This window comes from Scyliorhinus torazame, chromosome 18 (genome assembly GCF_047496885.1).
Source record: "Scyliorhinus torazame isolate Kashiwa2021f chromosome 18, sScyTor2.1, whole genome shotgun sequence".
NCBI lineage: Eukaryota > Metazoa > Chordata > Chondrichthyes > Carcharhiniformes > Scyliorhinidae > Scyliorhinus > Scyliorhinus torazame.
Genome location: NC_092724.1, coordinates 13,219,789 through 13,245,094, shown reverse-complemented (window position 1 = coordinate 13,245,094; position 25,306 = coordinate 13,219,789). Strand labels below are relative to the sequence as shown.

Below are 25,306 nucleotides of genomic sequence, written 5' to 3'. Positions count from 1 at the left end.
CCAAATAGTCTAATTTTCCCAGGTTGGCAACAGATTTTTCTGGGGGATTTTCGCAGTAACTTCACCGCAGTGTTGATATAGGCCTACTGGTGACACTAATAAAGATCATTATTATTACTACAAGTCGGCCCTCAAACAGAGTGTTTCCACTTGTGGGGAAGAGCAAAACCGGAGCCCATCAACATAAAACAGTCTCTAAGAAATCAAATAGGGAATTCAGAAGAGTCATCTTTAACTGGAGTGTGGTGAGAATCCAGAAATGACAGGGAGTAGTTGAGGTGAATTATATAGATGCATTTAAGGAGAGGTTGAATAAGAATCTGAGGGGAAGGGAATAAAAGGTAACTTGGATGAGAGTTAGGTGAGGAAAGATAGGAGGGAGGTTCAAGTGGAGCATTAGCACAGACTTTGACTGGTTGGACCAAATGGTCATATTTCCTCAGATAATTCGGTGTAAACCTGGTCCAACAACTGAGAGAAGGGCGCTACCTTTAAGGACTTGAGCTTGAGACTTTGGTCTGTTGATGTAGCAGTTTACCAGGTAGTCGAATCGAAATAGCGAATCAATACAAACGACTACAGTACAGTGTCTCAAATCCGGCATTCCGAAAACCGGATGTTTTCAAGAATGTGCCATGCATCAATTTTAACAGAGTAGAATTTTAAAAAACTTACCTGGACATGTTAGGCGTTGCATTGGCGCAGTTTGCATCTCCTTTGCGACTTGCGTGCCTGTTTATTCCCGTTCTCCAAGTGAACCCTGACCCCCTACCTGACCTGGTTTGACCAGAATCGCCCATGGCCTGAACCACTGACCCGAAATCCAACCAGGTCTAAAACTCGACGTGGCCTCGGTCCCGAGGGTGCCGGCTTTGAGGCACTTTACCTGTACTGGATTGGGTCACATATCCAATAAACTAACGAGCTGCTGCTTACTTTTTGCAATCTAAACAAGTTCCTAGAAATAATTTCACCATCACCTAATTAGTTGAGAGAAAGGTGCATGTTGCTGCTCTTTTAGTGAGGTACTTTGGCAAAGTAGTCAAGCTGCCAAACAAAACAGGAACACAAACCTCTGTAGCCAGTAACTGCACAGTTAGTTAGGCACATCAAAAGTTTATAATTCAATTGATATTCATTGCCATATGAAACTTGAGTTTATTTTGAATAGTGGGAAACAAAACACAGTGGCACAGTGGTTAGCACTCTCAGTGCCGAGGACCCGGGTTCGATTCCAACCTCGGGTGACTATGTGGAGTTTGCACATTCTCCCCGTGTTTGCGTGTGTTTCCTCTGGGTTCTCCGGTTTCGTCCTACAGTCCAGAGATGTGTGGGTTAGGTACATTGGTCATAATAAACTGCCCCTAAAGACCAAAAGGTCTTTACGGGGTTACGGGGATAAGATCTAGATAGGGTTCTCTTTCAGACAGTCGATGCAGGCTCGATGGGCCGAATGGTCTACTTCTGCACTGTAAGGGTTCTTGGAAACCCACTATATTCGATAACTGCTCACAAGACATTCTCTGTAACCTCCAAAGCCCAATGAATCTTGGAGATCTCTGCGCTCCTCCAATTCTGGACTCTTATACATTCCCAACTTCCTTTGCTCCACCATCAGTGACCGAGCCTACAATTGCAAACAGTCCTAAAGCTCTGGAATTCCCCCCCTACACAACTCATATATTATCATAGAATTTACAGTGCAGAAGGAGGCCATTCGGCCCATCGAGTCTGCACCGGCTCGTGAAAAGAGCACCCTACCCAAAGTCAACACCTCCACCCTATCCCCATAACCCAGTAACCCCACCCAACACTAAGGGCAATTTATCATGGCCAATCCACCTAACCTGCACATCTTTGGACTATGGGAGGAAACCGGAGCACCCGGAGGAAACCCTCGCACACACGGGGAGGATGTGCAGACTCCGCACAGACAGTGACCCAAGCCGGAATCGAACCTGGGACCCTGGAGCTGTGAAGCAATTGTGCTATCCACAATGCTACCGTGCCCCCCCCGGCAACCTCTTCAAAACCTACCACTTTTACCAAACTTGTCTTCCACCCTTAGTATTTGCTGATGTAGTTCAGTGTCAAGTTGGGATGAATGTTTGGGAGCTAAGGAGTTGCCCTTGAAACAAGAGGAATTTGTCCAACCTAAAGATGCTTCTTAAACTTGCCTCAGTGGTTCACAGTCCTCAAAATTAACCCATCTTTTCTCAGATACTGACAGACCTGCTGTGCTTTTACAGCACTCTGCTTTAAATCCAATAAAAAAAAGTTTGGATGAAATATTTTCTTTCCCCCCCCCCACCACCCCATAATAACCACAGTGCAAACAATTGTCACAGGTGATCTTCATTAATCTCCTGAATGTATTCAGGTAAGTTTTAAGTTTAAAAACAGTGAAGAGGATACCTGTTGTCCTCACAAATGATATTAATGGCTCGGTTAACTGGGCAGAGAAGTGGCAAATGGAATTTGAACCGGAAAAACAAGTGTGAGGGAATGCACTTGGGAGGGCAAACAAAGCAAAGGAATACACAATAAATGGGAGGATATTAAGAGTGGTAGAGGAAGTGATACGCTTTGGGAGTGCACGTCCACAGTTCCGTGCATGTGGCAGGACAAGCGGATACGGTGGTAAGAAAACACAGTGAGGTATTGAATATAAAAGCAGGGTTGTAATGCTGGTTAGGCCACAGCTGGAGTTGTGTACAGTTCTGGTCACCACATTAGATTGAACAGGCTGGGGTTATTTACCTTAGAACGGAGGAGGCCACTGGTTGACCGAATTGAGGTGTACAAAATTCTGAGGAGCCTAGACAGGAAAGACTTGTTTTCCCTAGCTGAGGGGTCAATTACCAGGGGGTATAGTTTGAAGGTGATTGGTAGAAGGACTAAGGTCAGCACAGTGGCTTCACAGCGCCAGGGTCCCAGGTTCGATTCCCGGCTTGGGTCACTGTCTGTGCGGAGTCTGCACGTTCTCCCGTGGGTTTCTTCCGGATGCTCCGGTTTCCTCCCACAGTCCAAAGACGTGCAGGTTAGGTGGATTGGCCATGCTAAATTGCCCTTAGTGTTCAAAAAAAAAGGTTAGGAGGGATTATTGGGTTACGGGGATAGGGTAGAAGCGAGGGCTTAAGTGGGTCGGTGCAGACTCGATGGGCCAAATGGCCTCCTTCTGCACTGTATGTTCTATGAATGGCCAGAGGGCAAATGAGGAAACACAACTTCACTCAGAGGGTAGTGGGCCTCTGAAATTCATTGTCCAAATTGGTAGTTGAGGGAGAAATGCTCAACTCATTTGAAAGGTGCCTGGACCCTGTACCTGAAGTGTTGTAACCTGCGAGGAGACAGACCAGGGCTGGAAAGTGGGATGAAAACGAGCATCTACTTTCCTTTCTCTTTTCAGCTGGGTGAATGGCCTCTTTCTGCACGGTAACCGTTCTACGGTTCCACTACAGATCAGGGCATTCTGCAGTGTGTTATTGAAAATATGGAAAGATGTGTCATTTGGAACTTGGACGTCTGGCAATATCTGGTCTGAGAGAAACATGAGAGGATACAGGGAAATATCCCACAAAGGGTTAACAGCAGCTGCCAGGAGAGGACTGTAAAATGCAGATATCCTTGTTCATCAAGCTTAGCAAACAAGGCAAACAGGATTTTGAATGAAGCCAAAAACAATGGCTCACACCTTCATTGAAAGTAACTATCTTAGTAAGCATCTGGAAAAGGAAGGATGAGGTTCAGTTGAATTTGGTGATAATTCTAGGTGTGAAATTTTGCTAATACCAGGTAAATTAAAGAAAACTGGAGACTATCAGTCTATGAGAAACATAATTCAAAGCCAAAATCAAAGTCAAAATTATGAGCCGAGGACACAATTGGAAAATACAACTATAGAAATGACAGGAACCAAACTAAAATTCACACCTCTTGAAGTCAAAGCATTTTGAACATCACAAAGGAAACAATGTAATCTGATCTATGAGGCGAAGTCAAGTCAAAATGAGTACTTAGTTGGATTAGAATGTTTAGATCAGATACTTTTTACAATCAAAGTGAAAAATTTTACTTTACAATAAAGTCATAAAAACTAGAGAACTGTTAGAAAAATATATAAACCCGAAGAAAGGGAACCAGAACCAGAACCAGAGGGAGAGAGAGAGGGGAGAAGCAGTTCAGAGTCAGATTACAGTCAGCTCGGTCATGGGAAAGAGACAGTGCAAAGCAGCTGAGCTAAAATAGCTAATACATCTAAGGAAGACTAGAATTTAAAAAGTAGGTAGAGTCAGCTCAGAGACAGTCAGCAGAGTCAGCTCTCACAGCTCTGTACATGGGAAAGATAGGACACAGCAATCGAGCTAACCAGCGAATACATCTAAAGAAGACCAGACTTTAAAGAAGATTGATTGTCAAGGTAGGCCTGAAGGTCCCTTCAACCAACCAGAAGGATCCAGAAGCAAGATCTTTTTACTTTTCTGTAAAGACAGTAATTGCAGCTTTTAAAAGAAAAAATATAATAATAAAATAACTTAATTTAACCTGAAATAATGGTTATTCCAAAGTCTACTTTACTTACTTAGCAATGCAGGACCCAGGATTGATGCTACTAAGTGGTAAGTAGATGAAATCTTCAGTGAAGGTATGGGTTATACCAGGGGATAACTTGAAAACATAAGTTTGACCTGAATAGCACCCACTGAAGCCTGTATCGGAGTCGGGGAGTGAGAACTCTGATCACCATTTAGAATGTCGGCCCTTTTTGGTATCGGGGGACTTCTAAGAATAGTGGTGAGTTTTCAAAATCAAGTGAGAAACGAACTTTCTAATTCCACAAACCTTCTCCCATCACCTATCCTGACACCAGACAGGAGTGTGTTTGAATACTCTACGTTTGTCTGCACGGCTGAAAAAGCAACAATACTCATTAATTAAGCTCGGCACCATCCAGCACCTCACCCACCAACCATTGGTGGTCCTTGGCTGTAATGGGCACCATCGTTAAGATGCACTGCAGGAATTTAACACAATTTCTTCAGCGGCATCTAGTGAATCCACTGCCTCCATGGCTCAGAAGGACAGGGTCACCATCAGGGTCATCAGGTACGAATACCATCAGCATCAAGTCACACAATACCCCGACTTGGATATAGCATACCTTTAGTGTCACTCGGTCAAAATTCTGGAATGCCGCTACCCAATGGCACTGTGGAAGCAACTTCTCCATTCAAGGTGGCAGCCCACAACTACTTTGTCACGGGGAACGAGGTATGGATAATAAATGCTGGCCTTGCCAGCGAGGCCCAAATTCAGAGAATGATGATGAGATCTTTTGCCCAAAGCTTCTCCAGGGTTGGACAGAGAAAATAAAAATTCTGATGAAAATACATTATTTTCCAACTCTACACTTCAGGACACCATGAATGCTCCAGTTCCTAAACTATCCTGCAGGTATTTGACTGCAACCAAATGGGCAAACATAACGGCTCCAATCCTGCCTGCTCTTCCGACAGCTTTCCAGAGGGAAAACCCATTCAATTTCAGACTCAAAGCCTGACCCCGGGGAAATCTGTTTGATGAGAGGTCGCAGACCTGAAACCTTAACTCTGTTTCTCCCAGGACAGCACTGCTGCCTCACGGCACGTCCCAGGTTCGATCCCGGCTCTGGGTCACTGTCCGTGTGGAGTTTGCACATTCTCCCCCTGTTTGTGTGGGTTTCGCCTCCACGACCCAAAGATGTGCAGGGTAGGTGTATTGGCCACGCTAAATTGCCCCTTAATTGGAAAAAAATGCATTGGACACTCTAAATTTATTTTTAAAAACTGTGTTTCTCCCTCCACCAATACAGGCAGACCTGCATTTCCTGCAAATTTATTCCCCCTCCGGAACAAACAGGGTTAAGTCGACAAATTCAAATGATGTTATGCCACATTGCACCAAACAACTTATCCTATTCATAACAATGCAATATGCTACGGGGAATATGCTACAAAACATTTAAGTGAATCGGCTTGATGGAAAAGGTGTTACTGTAGATTGTAGGCGTCTTTCCTATTTTAATATAATGTTCTTACATTGGTAGGTGTAAAAAAAATTCAGCTAAGAAAGCTTGGGCCAGGAAGCCAAATAATCGGGTGGCCAAAATGTGGTGTTCATAACAGCTACTGCGTGTGTAACAGAGAAGTTAACAGAGGTTGGACCGGCTCTACTACTATTCTGACTGCCACACATCTAACCAGAGTGTAGGTACAGTGAACATAATTACTCTCTCTTCTCAAGATATCAGCAAAAAATAATTAAGACCGAGTAGTGTAGAATTAGCTGAATTAGGTAAAAAAAGCATGCAGAAGGTTGCTAAGTTATTTATACAGAGCGCAATCACATGTGGAGTGATGGACGCAGCGCATAAGTAATGCGCCTTCCCAGCTCCAAGAGCAAAGAGCAAACTAAACATGGTTTACATACACAAACCAATAACCAGTATATTTATCCTCTACGCGTAGTATATTTTATAACTATGTACACATATTTTGAAAGCATCTTGGCATCTATGCTAGCAGCATACAACCCGACAAAGCTGCAGAGTTTAAATAGCAGCCCCAGAAGGTATGCTTGATATCACGTGTCACAGGCTCGCCGCTGGTACTGTTTAACTCTCAATTCACCACCATAGCTAGTAAACAAGAATTTGGAAGGGGTGACGAAGCTTTGGAGTTGGGTAGTGATCTGACAGTAGAGTGGTGACTTTCCCGCAGGTAAGGAGGAGGTCACATCCCTGTTTCCTCAATGGATTTCCACCTTTTCTTCACTCTGGTGTTCCCATTTAAATACTGGTCAGAAAACCGTGGGCCTCTGTACCCCAAATGACTTGCACTGCCAAGATCTCCTGTGAGCTCTAACCCTTCCCCTCTCCAGTCAGGTGATTTAACCTGGGAAAGCAGTATCTGACCTATTCCAAAGTCTATGAATGCCAAATGCCATTGTATTTCCGTCTAACCCGCTCACTCTAACTGATAACATACTGTACACCTATGCAAACTGGCTATCTTCCGTAAGTGCATCAGGAATTAGAAACATAACATCTTCTGGAAGGAATCTACGGGTGTCCTGGCTCTATGAATGTGTACTTTGGGGGAACAACCCTAAAGCGGAGTAAGAACTACGATGACGGGCTTTATAAAAATATACGGTCATAAATGAACACGGAAATGGAAACAATGTAAAAATGAACATAGAGTGAACTATTTTCGACGAGGGTGGAGATTTTTCCCACTCCTCAAGCAATGTTATTGTTAGGATTGTACAATATGTTAACAAGATGAAAAAAATCATACCTAAGCCAACATTACTTTAATAATCCGCCTTGTGCAATGGTCTTAATTCATCACCTCAAATTCCTTGCAGCATTGCAACTGCGACTGACAGAATCTGTAAACATCAGCACTTGCCCCTCAATTCAGATACAACACAAAGGACAACAAAGAACGTCACCATTACGCCATTTTTCACAGTTCCAAGAGGACATGGGGTATGGAAATATCTCACGTTTCTGCGATTACATTTCAGTGAAATCCAAATGAGACTGCCAGGGGCAGCGATGGAATCAGGATGTGTGGGGGTGGGGGGTGGGGGTGATGGCAGGGTATCTAGGTTGCTGGCAGTACCATCAGTAAAGTTATTATAACTCCACTAGGTTGTAATGGGCAAGGACATGTGGAGACCCCTTTCAGTTCTCCATGAGAAACCCTATGCTGGACCTTCCTCCCTTTACAAATTTGATACACTTAAGACAGAATCAGTAAAACATGGGAACGCCCAACTCCTACAATGAAGCACACAGCTGGGACTGAAAAATGGACCAGTTTTGCTCTGAAAGGAATAAGGCCATCAAGTCCAAAATTCTACTCAGTTATTTGCCTTTACTTTTGTAAAACAAAGCAGAAGACACAATAAAAGACGGATTTGTTATCTGATGAGTTTTGCAAAAGTTGCACAACAAAGAGCCAATATTCTTTCTGTTAGCCTGTGTATGGTAGATATGACATGCACACACACACACATACATATAAACACATATACACACGAACAGACAGTAGACCTTCCTTATGTGCGGCCTATGGGAGCCATAGAAAAAGTGCGTCATAACAAATGGATGCTTTACATGATCTTCTGTATTGTAAGGGGGCCACTGACCATGTGGATCAAAGGAACAGAGGAATTAGAAGCAGAAGTCGGCAATTCAGCCCTTCGAGCCTGCTCCGCTATTCAATCGGATCATAGTTGATCTCTTCCTGGTCTCAAATGCACCCCCCCTACCTGTGCCAGCGGTCATGGCAAATCAGAAGATATCACAAAACAGTTACCATGAAATGTGTTGGTTTTTTTTTTTAAAAAAAGGGTACCTTCACATAATTCCTTTCCCAAGTTATTTCTTACGGTTTTGTTAAATTTGCTACTTTGCCATAATTTAGAAAACAGTTTCTAGCTTAAGGAAACCCTGCACATTAAAACCAAACGTGAATCCTTTCAATAATTCAGGATCTTCTCAACCAACTTTGACTAAATTGGGCAGAATCCTATCCAATCTTCTTCAAGAACCAAAACCACGGCCCACGACATGGCCCCCCGCCCCGCCCCCCACCTCACCATACCGCCATCATATTAAAGGTTTGCACTATTTTCAGAAAGGGTGCTTCCATAGCCACTGGGAACATGCTTGTTGCAGCCCAAAGTGGCCGTAGTCATATTTGCCCACTTTTTGGGGCAAGATTCTCCATCGCTGGGGGCTCCCAGCTAAAAAGGTGTCACCGGAAACCGACAATCCATAACAAGGTGTCCATTGGTGCTGGGACCACAGAACTTCTACAGTGAAAGACCTTTCCTGTGGCCTCACAGTCAGCGTTACAACCATGGAAGCTGCAATGATCACTATGGCAGGCACGACAAACACCATGTGCACCAATTGCTGGGGATATCAAAAGGGAGACGGATAAAATTTCACCTTTCGAAGTTTCAAAAATAAACACATGGAGGGGCTAACATAAAGAACACAAGTCTCTTCAGTGATCTGCTCACAGTTCACAGTAAAAATCTCTTAGTGAAGGCAATGGCAAGCGTTGCATGCAGCTAGGACGTTTTGACCAAGTCATAGACATAAATGTGAAAATCGTCATCAAACTTGATGAAATAGACGGATGGTTTGGCCTGCACTTGGTGAATCACCAATCCCGTTCTCTTTGTGCTGTCCTCTGTCACATACTCCACCTGTTTCCCCACAAGACTTTCGATCACTTCACCGGGCTCAGTTGGCAAAACTTGCTTGTTCTCTGTTGTAAGAAAACGTACCAATCAAAACTTAATCCAAAGCAATGTGCTGACTTATGTCTATTGCAATCAACAAATAATGACATATTTATATTATTGGCTGGCTACTGTCTTTACGTACAGCATGTTCAAGTTAAATACATTAAACGATAATAAAGACCCATTTCTCCATCAAGCCAGTCCTCTAGTGTTAACCCCAATTTGAGATCTGAAATGTATTTTGAAAGTATTGTGGCTTCAATAACCTACATAGTTCCAAACATTTGTCATTCTTTTTAAAACATTGTTTTAAGTTAACTTTTCACTCATTTCCATTTGTATCGCCATCATCTTGTCCTACTTGCCTGAATTATACTATAACTTAATGCTCTGGGTTAATAATTTCTGTACTATTCGATCTGCATATTTTTATGCAGTTCCTGAACTGGTAAATACAAATAAGTGGTAGATACAGACACATTATTTTGTGCAACATTTAGTGAAATAAAAGCGAATAGCACCACAGTTGAAGCCACCACATACAATCCTGCTCAGGAAAACCAGTCTCCATCAGAGTTGTCTTGGTGCCCGTGATGTCTGCAGGAGATTGAAAATGGAAAAACAATTTGAAACCAGGTTCCACATGAAGATGGCCGTTTGTGGAGGAGAGCTATGCTATGGTTGGTATACGGTGTGGATACTGCATGCATTGTTTTAAGTGGGGCCAATTATTATGAGCACATATGAGCACATTTGCACCATCAAGAGCTCCATAACATCTCCCATCTCCACTTCAGCTCAATGGCTGCTGAAGCCCTAATTTCTTCCTCTCGTCCCCGCCGGACGCATCTGTTCCAATGCTCTCCTTGCCAGCCTTCCATCGTCCAACGTCAATAAACATGCGCTCATCCAAAATTCTACTGCTGGTATGCAACCCCACATCCAGTCTTACTTGCCTGCGCCCATGTGCTCTCCACGCTACATCAGCTCATGGTCCCTACAGGTGTAGAATCAGAATCAATCAGCCAACACACACACACACTTCTTGCACAGTCCTGCAAACTTCAGAAAGTGGGGTGTTCCTCCTCCATCTCTGGCCTCTTGTGTATCCTGCTTTAATAGATTCCTGTCCAGTAGCTTCAGGGGACCCACAGTCAACACCTCAGCATGTATCTCGGCAATCTTACTCGCATGCAAATATATATGGGAAGACTGAAATGTACATTTTGCGGCAACTACTTTCTTCAATTTATTGTCTCCCTCACTGGGGTGCTGCTCAAGGGTCCAATATTCATGCATGGGCCCAGGCACCATGCAACTTGGGATTGTAACCGTGTTTCCCCCAGAGTCACTCCAAAATGGGCATATGGATCACTAAACAGCAACCGAGTAGAATTGTCACAGGCTTTATCCTGCCCGAACCAAAGATCGATCAGCAAAAGCAGACAGTGGATGAGGCTTGGGGGTTTTTCAGATGTCTGTAGCTCAGAGAAACATCGATGGACCAGCTTTAACATGCCTTCCACCTTAGAACTATTTACATTTGTAGGCTTTTTAATTTAAAAAAAAAGAAGGGGGTGCTCATTAATGTGAAAGATTCTCTTCTGGGTCTCACGCTGGATGTGATGTCGAGCCATGAGTTACAGGAGGTCGGTTAGCTCAGTCGACTGGACGGCTGGTCGGGCTGCAGAGCGAGGCCAACAGCGTGGGTTGAGTTCCCGTAACGGCTGAGGTTATTCATGCTTGCCCCTCAACCTTGCCCCTCGGCTGAGGTGTGGTGACCTTCAAGTTAAATCGCAACCTGTCAGCGCTATCTCTCTCTCTAAGTGAGAGCAGCATGTGGTCCTCTGGGGCTACGGCAACTTTCATTCCCACCAGCTCTGCATAACCGGACTATGGCAGTAGAGGGCGCAGCAAAAAATGATATGAAATGAAATGAAATGAAAATCGCTTATTGTCACAAGTAGGCTTCAAATGAAGTTACTGTCGCCCCTAGTCGCCACATTCCGGCACCTGTTCGGGGAGGCTGTTACGGGAATCGAACCGTGCTGCCGGCCTGCCTTGGTCTGCTTTCAAAGCCAGCGATTTAGCCCTGTGCTGAACAGCCACTGCAAGTATGAGTTCTACAGGCTTCTTGCCAACAGGATGATCGGATCAACTCGAAAGCTTCTGCATCAACTGTGCTAGCCCTAACTGGCACACCGGGCGGCTCAGTCTATCTCCATCACCAGAGTGGCAGGCATTTGGGCAGCAGCATGAGCGGCACAAACTGGTTCCCCCTGTCATAATATACACCAGTATATCATGGTGCAGACACACACTGATGGACACACAGTGGGACCAATCAACATACACAACACCGCAGCCAATTACCAGTGAGAGCACACGCACTATAAAGACAGGGGGCATCAGAGTTCCCGCTCATTCGAGTAGCAGCTAGCTAGGAGCACAGAGCTCACAGCCTGCAACACAGACATTCACCATGTGCTGAGTGCATCAACTGGTTAGGACAAGGCAAAGGTCTTTAGCTAAAGCTAGTATCGTACTTACCCACAGTTCAAGTATGTTTAAATAGTAAACCTTTTAATAAAATAGTGTTGCACTACTTCAAGTGTTGGTGACCTGTATGTGATCCAGAACACCCAACATATCATTATACCAGGAGTGGTTGCATACTAGCACTTCTTAGACCTACCTGCAAGTGATCTGCGTTCCGCCAGCATTCCGTCATTCTGCAACATGGACAACATCAGCCCACCGCCGCCGCTCCGCATCGCCGGCAACCTCGGGGCCAACTGGAAGATTTTCAAAAAGCGCTTCCAGCTCTTCCTCGAAGCCACGGACAGGGAGGGTGCCTCGGACACCAGAAAGATTGCTCTTCTCTCTCCACGGCCGGGGACCATGCCATCCACATTTTCAACTCTCTCACCTTTGCAGATGACGTAGACAAGACCAAGTTCAAGACGGTTCTCCTCAGGTTTGACACTCACTGCAGCGTAGAGGTGAATGAAAGTTTCGAACGCTACCTGTTCCAGCAGCGTTTGCAGGGTAAGGACAAACCTTTCCAATCCTTTCTAACGCACCTCCGCATCCTTGCGCAATCTTGCAGTTACGGGCCCACCTCCGACTCCATGATAGGCGACCAGATCGTTTTCGGTTTTCAGTCGGACCCCCTACGTCAGCAGCTCCTCAAAGTAAAGCAACTCACCCCAGTGACTGCTGTCGAGACCGGTGTCCTACATGAAAACGCCACGAGTCGGTATTCCCGTATACAAGCGACTGAAACAGCGCGGCAAGGTCCCCACGAGGCGGAACGGGTCCAAGTGATTGAGCACCTCCAGGGCCTCAGCCTGGATGAGGGCGGCCATTTTGCACGCTTTTCGCAGACTCCCGCGCTTGTACGCACCAAACGAGGGGACGGCAACGTGGAGGAACGTAATGCGCAGGCGCGCACCACGCAAGACCGCACCTCGCATGCGCGGTGGCGCAGCAAACGTGCTGACATCACGACGTGCGGCAACTGTGGCTCTGCCCATTTAAAGCGGCAATGCCCCGCAAAATCTCGACAATGCCTACGATGTGGAAGACTTGGCCACTATGCTGCCTGCTGTCGAGCAGCTCAGCCTGCCAATTCATATCGCTTCAGCCAGCCTCGCAGGAATGTTCGGGCAATTCAACCCACGGTCACCGAGTCCGATGCGGACCTCCCACACAGCAGTGACACCGAGGGCCCAAAGGCACCTTTTCGAGTCGGCGTCGTAACAAAAAACAGGCCGTCCCCGGAGCAAAGACACCAGCCGCTGTTGGTATACAGCATCGATCCAGACGATGAGTGGTGTGCCACCCTGACGTCAACCGTTCCCAAATACGATTCCGCCTGGACACTGGTGCCTCCGCCAATCTCATGGCGTGATCTGCTTTCCAAAGTCTTCGTGTCAAACCAACCATTCTTCCATCGGCCTGCCAGCTATTGGACTACAATGGCAACATCATTCCTGCTACCAGCTCAAGCCAACTTGAAGTGACGCACAAGTCACGAAAAGCCATCCTTCCTTTCGAGATCGTGGGCTCCTCGAAGGACTCTCTGCTTGGCGCACAGGCGTGCAAGCTGCTAAACCTCGTTCAAAGAGTTCACTCTCTCTCTCCTGATGACACGTCTGCCTTCCAGGATGCTGACTTCAGGGTGCAACTCAACGCCATCATCGACCAGCACCGCGACGTCTTCGAAGGCATGGGCACGCTCCCATACACTTACAAGATCCTACTCAAACAGAACGCCACGCCTGTGGTGCATGCACCTCGCAGAGTCCCAGCACCCCTCAAGGACCGCCTCAATCAGCAGCTGCAGGACCTCCAAGACCAAGGAGTGATCTCCAGAGTTACGGAACCAATCGACTGGGTCAGTTCCATGGTGTGCGTAAAGAAGCCTTCCGGCGAGCTCAGAATCTGCATTGATCCAAAGGATCTGAATCGCAACATAATGGGGGAGCATTACCCAATCCCCAAGCGCGAAGAGATCACATGCGAGATGGCTCGCGCCAAGCTCTTCACCAAACTGGACGCCTCGAAAGGATTCTGGCAAATTCAACTAGACAGATCCAGCAGGAAACTGTGTACCTTTAACACCCCTTTTGGCAGATATTGTTACAACAGGATGCCGTTTGGGATCATATCGGCGTCAGAAGTGTTCCACAGGATCATGGAACAAATGATGGAAGGCATTGAAGGTGTTCGCATCTATGTCGACGACATAATAATTTGGTCCACCACCCCGCAGGAGCATATCAGTCGCCTCCAGCGCGTGTTCAAACGCATACGGGAGTAGGGCCTACGCCTCAACAGAGCCAAATGCTCCTTCGGCCAGATGGAACTCAAGTTCCTAGGGGACCACATCTCCCAGTTGGGTGTGCGGCCGGATGCGGACAAGGTGGCTGCCATCACAGCCATGAAAAAGCCAGAGGACAAGAAGGCGGTCCTCCGATTTCTGGGCGTGGTCAACTTCCAAGGGAAGTTCATCCCTAACTTCGCCTCTCATACCACAGCTCTCAGGAACCTGATCAGGAAGACGACAGACTTCCAATGGCTTCCTGCCCACGAGCACAAATGGAGAGAACTTAGAACCAAACTTACCACGACCCAGATTGGCCTTTTTTGATCAAACGAAAGAGACAAAAATTTCGACCGATGCCAGCCAATCTGGCATTGGGCCAGTGCTCCTGCAACGCGATGAGGCCTCATCATGGGCCCCCGTTGCATATGCGTCACGCGCCATGACCCCCACGGAACAGCGCTACGCGCAGATAGAAAAGGAGTGCCTGGGCCTTTTGACCGGTGTCATCAAGTTTCATGATTATGTGTACGGCCTTCCCCAATTCACCGTCGAGACCGACCATCGCCCGCTGGTCAGTATAATACAAAAAGACTTGAACGACATGACGCCTCGCTTCCAGTGCATTCTGCTCAAACTCCGGCGATACGACTTCCAGCTCGTATACAACCCGAGCAAAGACCTGATGATAGCCGACGCTCTGTCCAGGGCAGTCAACACCCCGTGTGACCCAGCGGGATTTGCCTGCCACGTTGACGCCCATGTGGCCTTCGTGGCCAGCTTGTCTTGGAACAGCTACACGAGGGCCATGTTGGTGTGGAGAAGTGCCGCCGACGGGACCGAGAGGCAGTGTACTGGCCCAGCATCAATGACGACATCGCCAACACAAGTGCTCAACTGCCCCACCTGTCAGCGGTTCCAGCCGGCCCAACCACGTAGACCCTACAGCCCCATGAGTTAGTCACGTCCCCTTGGTCCAAGGTCGGCATCGACCTGTTCCACGCGCTGGGCAGGGACTATGTTCTGATTGTAGACTATCTTTCAAACTACCCGGAGATGGTACGTTTGCACGACATCACATCGTCTGCAGTCATCCGTGCCTGTCAGGACACCTTGCTCGTCACAGCATCCCACTCACTGTGATGTCGGACAATGGCCCCTGCTTCTCAAGCATGGAATGGTCCAACTTTGCCAGGAGGTACAACTTTGTGCATGTGACATCCAGTCCCCTGTACCCCCAATCCAATGGCAAAGCGGAGAAGGGCGTCCACACAGTCAAACGGCTCCTCTGCAAGGCTGCCAATGCGGGATCCGACTTCTACCTCTCCCTGCTGGCCTATCGCTCGGCCCCACTGTCCACTGGCCTGTCGCCAGCCCAGCTGCTCATGGGTCGCACACTGAGGACAACGGTGCCGTCCATTCACGTCCCAGACCACGTTCCAGTCCTTCAACGAATGCAACTGTCTCGTGCACAGCACAAGGCGGCTCATGACTCCCGTGCAGCTGATCTCACTGCTCTGGCTCCAGATGACAACGTCCGCATCCATCTTCAGGATGGTGGCTGGTCTGCAGCTGCTGTGGTTCTTCGGCAGGTGGCTCCCCGCTCGTTCCTAGTTCATCTACCGGATGGTTCCATTCGGCGCAGTAATCGACGTGCCCATGTCTCGTTCTGCGCACGCTACGTGATCCTATTTAGAACATAGAACATTACAGCGCAGTACAGGCCCTTCGGCCCTCGATGTTGCGCCGACCTGTGAAACCACTCTAAAGCCCATCTACACTATTCCCTTATTATCCATATGTCTATCCAATGACCATTTGAATGCCCTTAGTGTTGGCGAGTCCACTACTGTTGCAGGCAGGGCATTCCACGTCCTTACTACTCTCTGAGTAAAGAACCTACCTCTGACATCTGTCCTATATCTATCTACCCTCAATTTAAAGCTATGTCCCCTCGTGCTAGACATCACCATCCGAGGAAAAAGGCTCTCACTGTCCACCCTATCCAATCCTCTGATCATCTTGTATGCCTCAATTAAGTCACCTCTTAACCTTCTTCTAACGAAAACAGCCTCAAGTCCCTCAGCCTTTCCTCATAAGATCTTCCCTCCATACCAGGCAACATTCTGATAAATGTTGTGTGACACACTGTTTTTTCTGTACCAGGCACCTTCCCATGTAAATAGCTTAGTTTTATGTACATAGTCCTGTAAATATTTTGCACACACGTAGTCAGGAACATTCACCACACACTATTTGTCACGCAGGCACATTTTTTAATATAAAAGGAGGGATGTCATAATATACACCAGTATATCATGGTGCAGACACACACTGATGGACACACAGTGGGACCAATCAACATACACAACACCGCAGCCAACCACCAGTGAGAGCACACGCACTATAAAGACAGGGGGCATCAGAGTTCCCGTTCATTCGAGTAGCAGCTGGCTAGGAGCAGAGCTCACAGCCTGCAACACAGGCATTCACCATGTGCTGAGTGAATCGACTGGTTAGGACAAGGCAAAGGTCTTTAGTTAAAGCTAGTATCGTATTTACCCACAGTTCAAGTATGTTTAAATAGTTAATCTTTTAATAAAATAATGTTGCACTACTTCAAGTGTTGGTGGCCTGTATGTGATCCAGAACACCCAACACATCACCCCCAGCATCCCGGAAGCTCTCAAACCAAATTTGTGTGCCTGTACAGAGGTGGGCTTTCAGCAGAGGGCTTTCGGCCCCACTCGGTGACACGGCAGAAGAGCCCCCCCCCCACACCCCGTCCTCGCCCCATGGGAGATCCCCTGACACAGGAGTGAGTTCCACTAGCACAATTTGCAGTGTACAGGACCCAGTTCTTCAACGGCTGAGAGCTGTGTTCATAATTGTTGGGGTTGAAACTAGAGGTCAGCGACCTGAAACATTAACTCTGTTCCTCTCTCGCATTCTACCTGTGTGTGTGGGGGTCTCACCCCCACCACCCAAAGATGTGCAGGGTAGATGGATTGGCCACGTTCAATCCATCGTAATTGGGAAAGATAATTGGGTATTTTAAATTTATTTTTTAAAAACTCAGTTTCTCTCTCCACAGATACGATCTGACCTGGGGAGTTATTATTACCAGCATTTTAATTTGCACTGGAGCCAAAACTGGGGTGCCCTAGGCAATCATTTGCCTGCTTTGAGTGTACAATGTTACAACTAATCCTGAGCATTATGTACCTGAATCTGGCAGGATACGGAGATCGCCCTCTTTGTAATCCTCCAGCAGCTGATACATATACAGAACAGGGTCCTTTTCATACGTGATATAATACCAAGTCGTCATAACGGGCGCACGTGCCAATACCATCCCTCGCCATTCGTTCTTCGATCCGTCATCCTTTTCAAACATGTGTTCGACCGCTTTCCCCACGATCAGCTCTGCCAGATCACCGTCCATTATTTTTGTTCGACCTGTTGGGAAAAACGGAACCACAAATCAATCCAGTTATGGAATCGTGCAGCACAGGAGACCTTCGGAGCTGCAGAGTTTGCGTGTGGTCATCTGAAGAGCAGTCCAGTCATCCCCGCTCCTCCGCCCTTTCTCCATAACCTTGCAACTCATTTCCCTCCTTCAAGTGTGTACCCAATGCCCTTTCGAAGGCTGCTATTGAATCTGTCAGCTCGTCAGGCAGCAATTTTCCATTCCTAACCACTGGTTGTGTAAAGAAAGGTCATGTCATCTCTCGTTCGGTGGCCAAATCACCTTAAATCTGTGTTCTCTGGCCATCGACTCTTCCGACATTGGAAATGGTTTCCAATTAATGTGCTACTCAGGTTAATAATGTGGGTTTTGCCAAACAATTTCAATTCCAGAAGTTGGCTTTTTTGGGCAGCTGCTGTATTGGAACCCACTGGAAGCAGGCACAAGTGGCCTTGTGGAAGCCAGGACACCAAACGTCAAGAGGCTATTTTGCACGTGGACCATCACAGCTGGGCACCGCCGTGTCCTTATTTGAGTCATGCCCGTTTTCTGAGAAACTGACTTGCTGTTTTTGAACCCAACTTAATCGCGAAAAACATTCTTTTGAAGTTCTTTTGTCTTATATGAAGCAGAGAATGGGTATAACTTATTGCTCACGTCTCAGCGAGTTTTGTAGATTGCTGACTTGCCAAGTCAAGGGCAAGCAGGGAAGAGCAGGAATGCTATTTCAGCCATAAATTTTACTTGCTCCAGCGTCTGCAATGTGAAGTATCATTGCAGAAAGCAGGAAAGATTTTGAAACATTATTGTTTTTGTAAATAAGGACAATAGCTTCTGAACTCCAGTAAATTCTGCTGCGTTTTCAGCTTGCATGTTGAACCAAATGGCCTGCTACGTGTTATTTGTCCATCTATCACAGGGAACTAGAGGAGATGAAGCATCTCATATTTCCATCAGCGACATAATGGATTTATTACGTAACCCGGCTTGCTAACCGTCATCCATTATGACACTAGAAATGCAAGCTGGCAGGTGGAAACTATCATCATCTTGTACTTAATACAGAGGACAGATAAATAAGGTTTCTTCAGAGTTCTTAAATCATAAAAGGTGTCCCTAGGGACGCATCAATATTTGCAGCAGTGATATCCATCTAAAGAAAAGGTGATTTCTATTTGGATTGCATTACCAAGATGGTCGTAAAATGTACCCCCCCCCCCCCACTGTTTAGCAAGTTAGCTATTCTTCGTCAGGTCAACTGTGGTGCCTTTGGCTTTATTCCGTGTACCAGTTCCGACGATTATGCAGTGTTCTGCTGCTAGAAAGTGCACTTACATGGATGTCGTAGACAGTATAAGCCTCGGTCGCCAGCACAGATAAAGTGACCAAATGGCCTGCGCCTGTGCTGTAGATCACATGAAATGAAATGAAAATGAAAATCGCTTATTGTCACAAGTAGGCTTCAATGAAGTTACTGTGAAAAGCCCCTAGTCGCCACATTCCAGCGCCTGTTCGGGGAGGCTGGTACAGGAATTGAACCGTGTTGCTGGCCTGCTTTAAAAGCCAGCGATTTAGCCCAGTGTGCTAAACCAGCCCCCACCCCTCCAATGCAGTTGATGTCCACTGCATATGCTCACCAGCCTTTTGAGCAGGATAATGGAGGAATTCTGATCTCTCAATGTCACACCTGGACCTGAACAATGGCCCTCAGAGGAGAGGGGAAGCGGCACAATTGGGGGGGGGGGGGGGGGGGGATAAATCGTCAGGAGGTAAAACAAACTAAAAAACTAAATGTCAGTGACTGAACACCCCATCACCATAGATAAACTCTTATTTAGTTCCAGTCTCTGCAACAGTACTCAAGGCTGTCATGACTCACATAAGCTCTGCAATCACGGAAAGCACGAAATGGAAGAGACCAACAGGTAATTCAATCCTATTTTAACAGGGAATGAAACATAGCGACTGTTTAAAAGTGTCAACCGTGACTCACTCGATGGTGATTTGTCATTGCACTCCCCATCCTTCTCCAGGATCACAGTAAGGCACAGCATCAGATATGTAAACGAGATCTTAAATTAAATCAACTGCCACAGTATATACAGATGGGACTTGTAAATTTCAGTTCAGATCGTACAGCATGGCTTTACACCACATTAATGCGAATCTTAAAAGCAAAGCAGTGAGGATTTGAAGGATGTTTTAATCTGCTAATGGAGATCACCAAGCTTTCTGATGTATTCAAAATGTCAACAGGGACTTTCCAACAATGGTGAACATTGAAAGAAACCTGTGCAAACTCACTTTGGGGTTTGGAGCACAGCTCTCTGGTACTACCTCTACCGCTCTCCTCTAAGGGGCAGCACGGTGGCACAGTGGTTAGCACTGCTGCCTCACAGCTCCAGGGTCCCAGGTTCAATTCCGGCTTCGGGTGGCATTCTACGTGGAGTTTGCACTTTCTCCCCGTGTCTGCGTGGGTTTCCTCCGGGTGCTCCGGTTTCCTCCCACAGTCCAAAGATGTGCAGGTTAGGTGGATTGGCCATCCTAAAATTGCCCCTTAGTTAGATGGGGTTCCTGGGATACGGGGATAGCGTGGAAGCCTGGGCTTAAATAGGGTGCTCTTTCCAAGGGTCGTTGCAGACTCGATGGGCCGAATAGCCTCCTTCTGCACTGTAAATTCTATGATTCTAAGATTCTCTTTAAGCTTTTGGTCACTTGTCCTAATATTGTTCCATCTGACTCGGTGTCAAGGTTCGTTTGCTAATGCTCCTGTAAAACACCTCAGGATATTGTCCCACATTGAAGGAGCTCTATAAAAGCAGGTTGATGTTGTTGTTGTGGACTTTGAGGAATTTTATTTAACTTTACAAATCTTTTGAACCTATATGGGGAGAGAGTTCTCGAAGCTGTTTGGGTTTAATTGCAAATGCACGCACACAGCACAAGTACAGAAAACAGGAGGCCAGCGATGAATGACTTACCACTTTTATCGGGCAGAATTTCAAGACCCGAAACTCTTTCATCTTTGAAAAGTTCGATCCCGTACACGCAGTCAAATTCATCGTACTTGACCAAGAAGAGTGAGGGGTTAACTGGCAGCTGGTCCAGCACTGTCCCCTTCCACTGCGTAACCACTCCAGTCTTCTCCCTCCATCCATGCTGCACTTTACTGCCAATAATACTGCGCTGTTTATAGGCAACTGGGTCACTTGAATCTGCTTTGGTACGCTTCCTTGAAGTTAAAACACAAGAACAATATTAATTTTGATTGGTTCCATTTCAGTGCACCTTCCTTAGCAATTTCTCAGACCGAGCACAATTGAACAATCATGTAAAGCTACTTGAAGCACTTTCACTGTATAGATAATGGCATGTGAGAGTGCCTTTAAGAAATGGGTGTTTATCAAATAGCTGCAGTGATGTCAGTGTGTGGGTGGAGTTGGGCTCTGCTTTTACTTTTGTTTTGTGCTGAAAAGCTACTTTGTGGCTCTGTTTAATTCCGCTTTGAGTTGGAGAGCTGCAGTCAAAGCAAGCAGATGTATACTGACATCTCTCTACAAGCTCTCTATGAGCTGTCTTCAGCTCATTTGATGATTTCAAAGTAATACCTGTTTCTGTAGAGAATTCAAACCTACTGTCTTTGTTAAAAAATGTTTTGGCTGATGGATGTTGTTAGGAAAGTTACTAAGGGTTACCTACAGAATACTGTATTTGGGAAAGTATCAGTGTTTGTAGTTGATAAGATGTTTACTGTATGTTTATAAAGTGTTAACTGAATTCATAGAATAAACATTGTTTTTGTTTAAAAATACTTTTAGATCTCTGTTGCATCACATCTGTAAAGTGGGCCCTTGTGCTCCCCGTAACCAAAATCTATTAAAAGTTGTGGGTCAGGTGAACTCCATGATATAGTTTGGAGTTTTCTAAACCCTGGCCCTTAACAATAACAGGACCCAACTTCATTACCAACCCTACTGGTTTTAGGAGTCTTGCATCTTACATAGAATTTGCACCATAGAAATTGGCCACCTCTGCTCAACAAGAGCCTCCTCCACCTTACGCTGTTATATTATTCTTTCTCTCCCATGTGCTCATCTTGCCATTCATCACAACTACTCCTTGCGTTTCTAACTATTCCCTTGAGCGAAGACGTTTTGCCTTAATTCCTTACTGGACCTATTAGTGACTATCCTATGTTTAAGGCCTCTCATTTTGGAGGTATCCACAGTGGAAAGACTGGGTAACACTCGGTGAATTGCTTCTGTGGAGGACCAGCACAAGTATGACAGGCTGAAAGGCCTCTTATGTGCTGTAACCATTCAATGTTTCTATGCTTTTAAGATCCTACGTGTGCTGATCTTTAATGTGCACATCCCAGCCAAAAGAAGGCACCTCCAAGAGTGCAGCTCAGTACCACACTGGATTTGTTGTCCTGATTTTCATGCTCAAATCGCAGGAGTGGGACTTGAACCTCCAGCATCTGACAAAGAGGGGAGAGATCTACCCACTGACTATAGGCTGCTTTCCCCTTTTGAGGGGAAGAGCTGACTGGTGGTGATTTAGCCCAAGGATCACCACATTTTCTGACTGGCAGGATGTGATTTGTGCTCAACCTTTTACAATATATATTAATGACTTAGATGAGGGGAGCAAAGCTATGGCAACTAAATTTGCAGATGATGCAAAGATAGGTCGGAAAGTATGTTGTGAAGAGGTCATAAGGAAGCTACAGGCGGTTTTGGTACGGTAAAGTTCACATAATCCCAGATGACCATAGGCTGCTTTCCCCTTTCAGTGGGAGAGCTAACTGGTGGCGATTTAACCTGAGGGCCACCACACCTCGGGCAAGGGACAAGGTTGAAGGTGGGGCCTTCATGAATTGAACCCATGCTGCTGGCCTTGCTCTGCATCATAAACCAGCTAAATGGATATGGATAGTGTGGCGATATGCATCACTGTATATACACATGGGCTATGTAAATACACTACAACTAAGTAAACACTAGAGGGAGAAGCATCACACCCACCACATGGCTTGGAGCAGACTGGTTAGTTAGACTGAGTTACTATAGCAAGATTAGCAGGAGTGTCAAACTCATAGAGAACTTTGCTAATGGTTCAATAAATCACATTGAACTTACTTCAAAGTCTGGAGTATCTTTTGGTCAAAGCTGCATCGAGTTGCAGCCTGTGTTATCCCAGAGTACGTAACACATCAGATGGATTGAGTGAATGGCAATAATCTGGAGTATAATGCTGCAAAATGTGAAGTTGTTCACTTTGGCAGGAAGGGGAAAAAAAGCAGAGTATTGCTTACGGGGAATGGCTGTAAAATTGTAAGTTACAGAGGGATCTGGGCGCTCTAGTGCATGAAATGCAGAAAGTTAGTATGCAGATACTGCAAGTAATTATGGCAGCTAATGCAATTCTATCCTTTATTATGAGAGGAATTGAAAATAAAAGTAAGGATGTTATGCTTAACTTATACGGGATATTGGTGAGACCGCAGATCGAATAGTGTGCGCCGTTTTGGTCTCCTTATTTAAGGCAGGATGTAAATGTGTTGAAGGCGGTTCAGAGGAGGTTTACTAGATTGATACCTGGAATGAGCTTATGAGGGACGGTTGAACAAACTGGGCTTGTTTCCACTAGAGTTTAGATTAGTGAGGGACAACTTGATTGACATAAAAGAGTGAGGGGGTGATTTGATTGAAATATGCAAGCTCCTGAACATCTTGACAAGGTGGACGTGGAAAGGATGTTTCCTCTTGTGGGCGAGTCCAGAACTAGGGGGCACCAATTTAAAATTAGGGGTTGCGTTCTTAGGACAGAGACGAGGAGAATTTCTTTCTCTCCCAACTTTGGAACACTTTGCCTCAGAAAGCAGTGGAGGCGGGGTCATTGAATATTTTTGATGCCGAGGTACGAGGTAGATAGTCAAGGGAATCAAAGGTCATCGGGGATAGGTGGGAATGTGGAATTCGAAACAGAAACAGATCAGCCATGATCTTAATGAATGGTGGAGCAGGCTCGAGGGGCCGAATTGCCTCCTTCTGCTCCTGTTTCACTTGCTCGAATAGACGTAAATGGAATGTCCAAAACCAATGTTTATATCGACACATTAGGTGCTTCAGCACCACTTTGCAATCCTGAATACTTCAGCATGTATCTCGTTGGGTAGTTTCATCTTTGCATGTTTCTTCTTTGATGAGCTTCGATCTATCTTCAGAGACAGGTAGGTTTTCTTCAATAAGGGTTGCTTGAGCTTCAATGATCTGTACGATGTCTGTCATCCATGGACCATCAGTTGCACACGATAGTGCATCAGCTACAACTATCTCCTTTCCCGGCATGTAGACTAGCTCAAGATCCCCCGTGTCTGTTCAAAGCAGATACTACTGATCCAAGCCCATTTACTCCATCTGCTGGAGGGTGACCACTATGCGTCTTTACTTTGTCAAGACTATTCCATTGCTCTCAGACTGCGTGCAGTCAAATAATTGGGTGCGCGGGCATCGTGTAAATACTATGATGGGACTCACCGAATGTTGAAGATCCGCAACCAAAGGCTATTTTGGCGAAAGAGAACTGCTTGTGTGTGTGCGCGCACGCGTGTGTGTGTGTGGGGGGGGGGGGGGGGTGGCAAAGGTAAGGGGGGGGGGGGGGGGGGTAATGTTGGATTTCTGGCTGCAATTTCAAAATAAGTGAAGCCCAGTCCTCAATAGCAATGAAGTAGTCTGGGGGTAAGACACAGCCAAGGAGGTAAATGAGGAACTAAATCAGTAGACAGAGCCGTGACCTCAAAAGTTGCAATGCTGAAGACCTGGAATCATACAGACAACTCCATGCTTGGTTCTAGAGTTCTGTAATTTAGGAAGGGACATAGGAGCAAAGTAAGCCATTAAGCCCCTCGAGTCTGCTCCGATGTTCTACTCGATCATGACAGGTCATCTACCTTAATGCAACTTTCCCACGTTATCTCCCTATCCCTTGATGTCGTTCGTATCTAGAAATCTATCGATTTCCATCTTGGAACACACCCAAACACTTATCCGTCCTAAATGGCCTGCCCCCAATTTGAGACAGTATCCCCTTGCTCTAGATCCCTCAGCCAGGGGAAACATTCTTTCTGAATCTACTGTGTCAAGCCCTTTAAGAAGTTTGCTTATTCCAATGAAGATCGCCCATCATTCTTCTAATCTTGAGAGACCACAGGCCCACTCTCCTCAATCTATCCTCATGGATCGAACGAACTAGCCGGCCGAATTTCCGCTGCTCTCACTCTATGGCAAGTATATCCTCAATTAGGCCAGGGGGCCATAACTACACACCATACTCCCAAGTGCTGTCTAACCACGGTTCCACACAATTGAAGCTGGACATCTTAGTAAACGAGTTGAAAGGCATGTCAAATTTAAAAACGACAAAAAGCCTGGCTCAAGAGCCAGTATGCCATTTGACTGAAGATGAACATTGAACATACAGTGCGGAAGGAGGCATTCGGGCCATCGACTCTGCACCGGGTACCCACCTAAGCCCTCACTTCCACCCTATCCCCATAACCCAATAACCCCACCTTACTTTTTTGGACACTAAGGGCAATTTATCAAGGCCAATTCACCTAACCTGCATGTCTTTGGACTGTGGGAGAAAACCGGAGCACCCGGAGGAAACCCACGCAGACATGGAGAGAACGTGCAGAC

At 46.2% G+C, this 25,306-nt stretch overlaps 1 protein-coding gene across 2 annotated transcripts in view; it reads right to left on the bottom strand.

The window, feature by feature from the left end:
• Positions 1-7,336: 7,336 nt before the first annotated feature.
• The window catches only part of LOC140394952 (spindlin-1-like), a 112,378-nt gene continuing 94,408 nt past the window's right edge, over positions 7,337-25,306 (bottom strand). For both annotated transcript variants that reach the window (XM_072482171.1, XM_072482172.1), the window contains exons 3-5: positions 20,585-20,835; positions 17,360-17,593; positions 7,337-9,329 (exon numbers count right to left, since the gene is read on the bottom strand). In XM_072482171.1, coding sequence (XP_072338272.1) covers positions 9,130-9,329; positions 17,360-17,593; positions 20,585-20,835 — 685 coding nt within the window. In that variant the 3' untranslated portion in view covers positions 7,337-9,129. The remainder of the gene's footprint in view (positions 9,330-17,359; positions 17,594-20,584; positions 20,836-25,306) is intronic.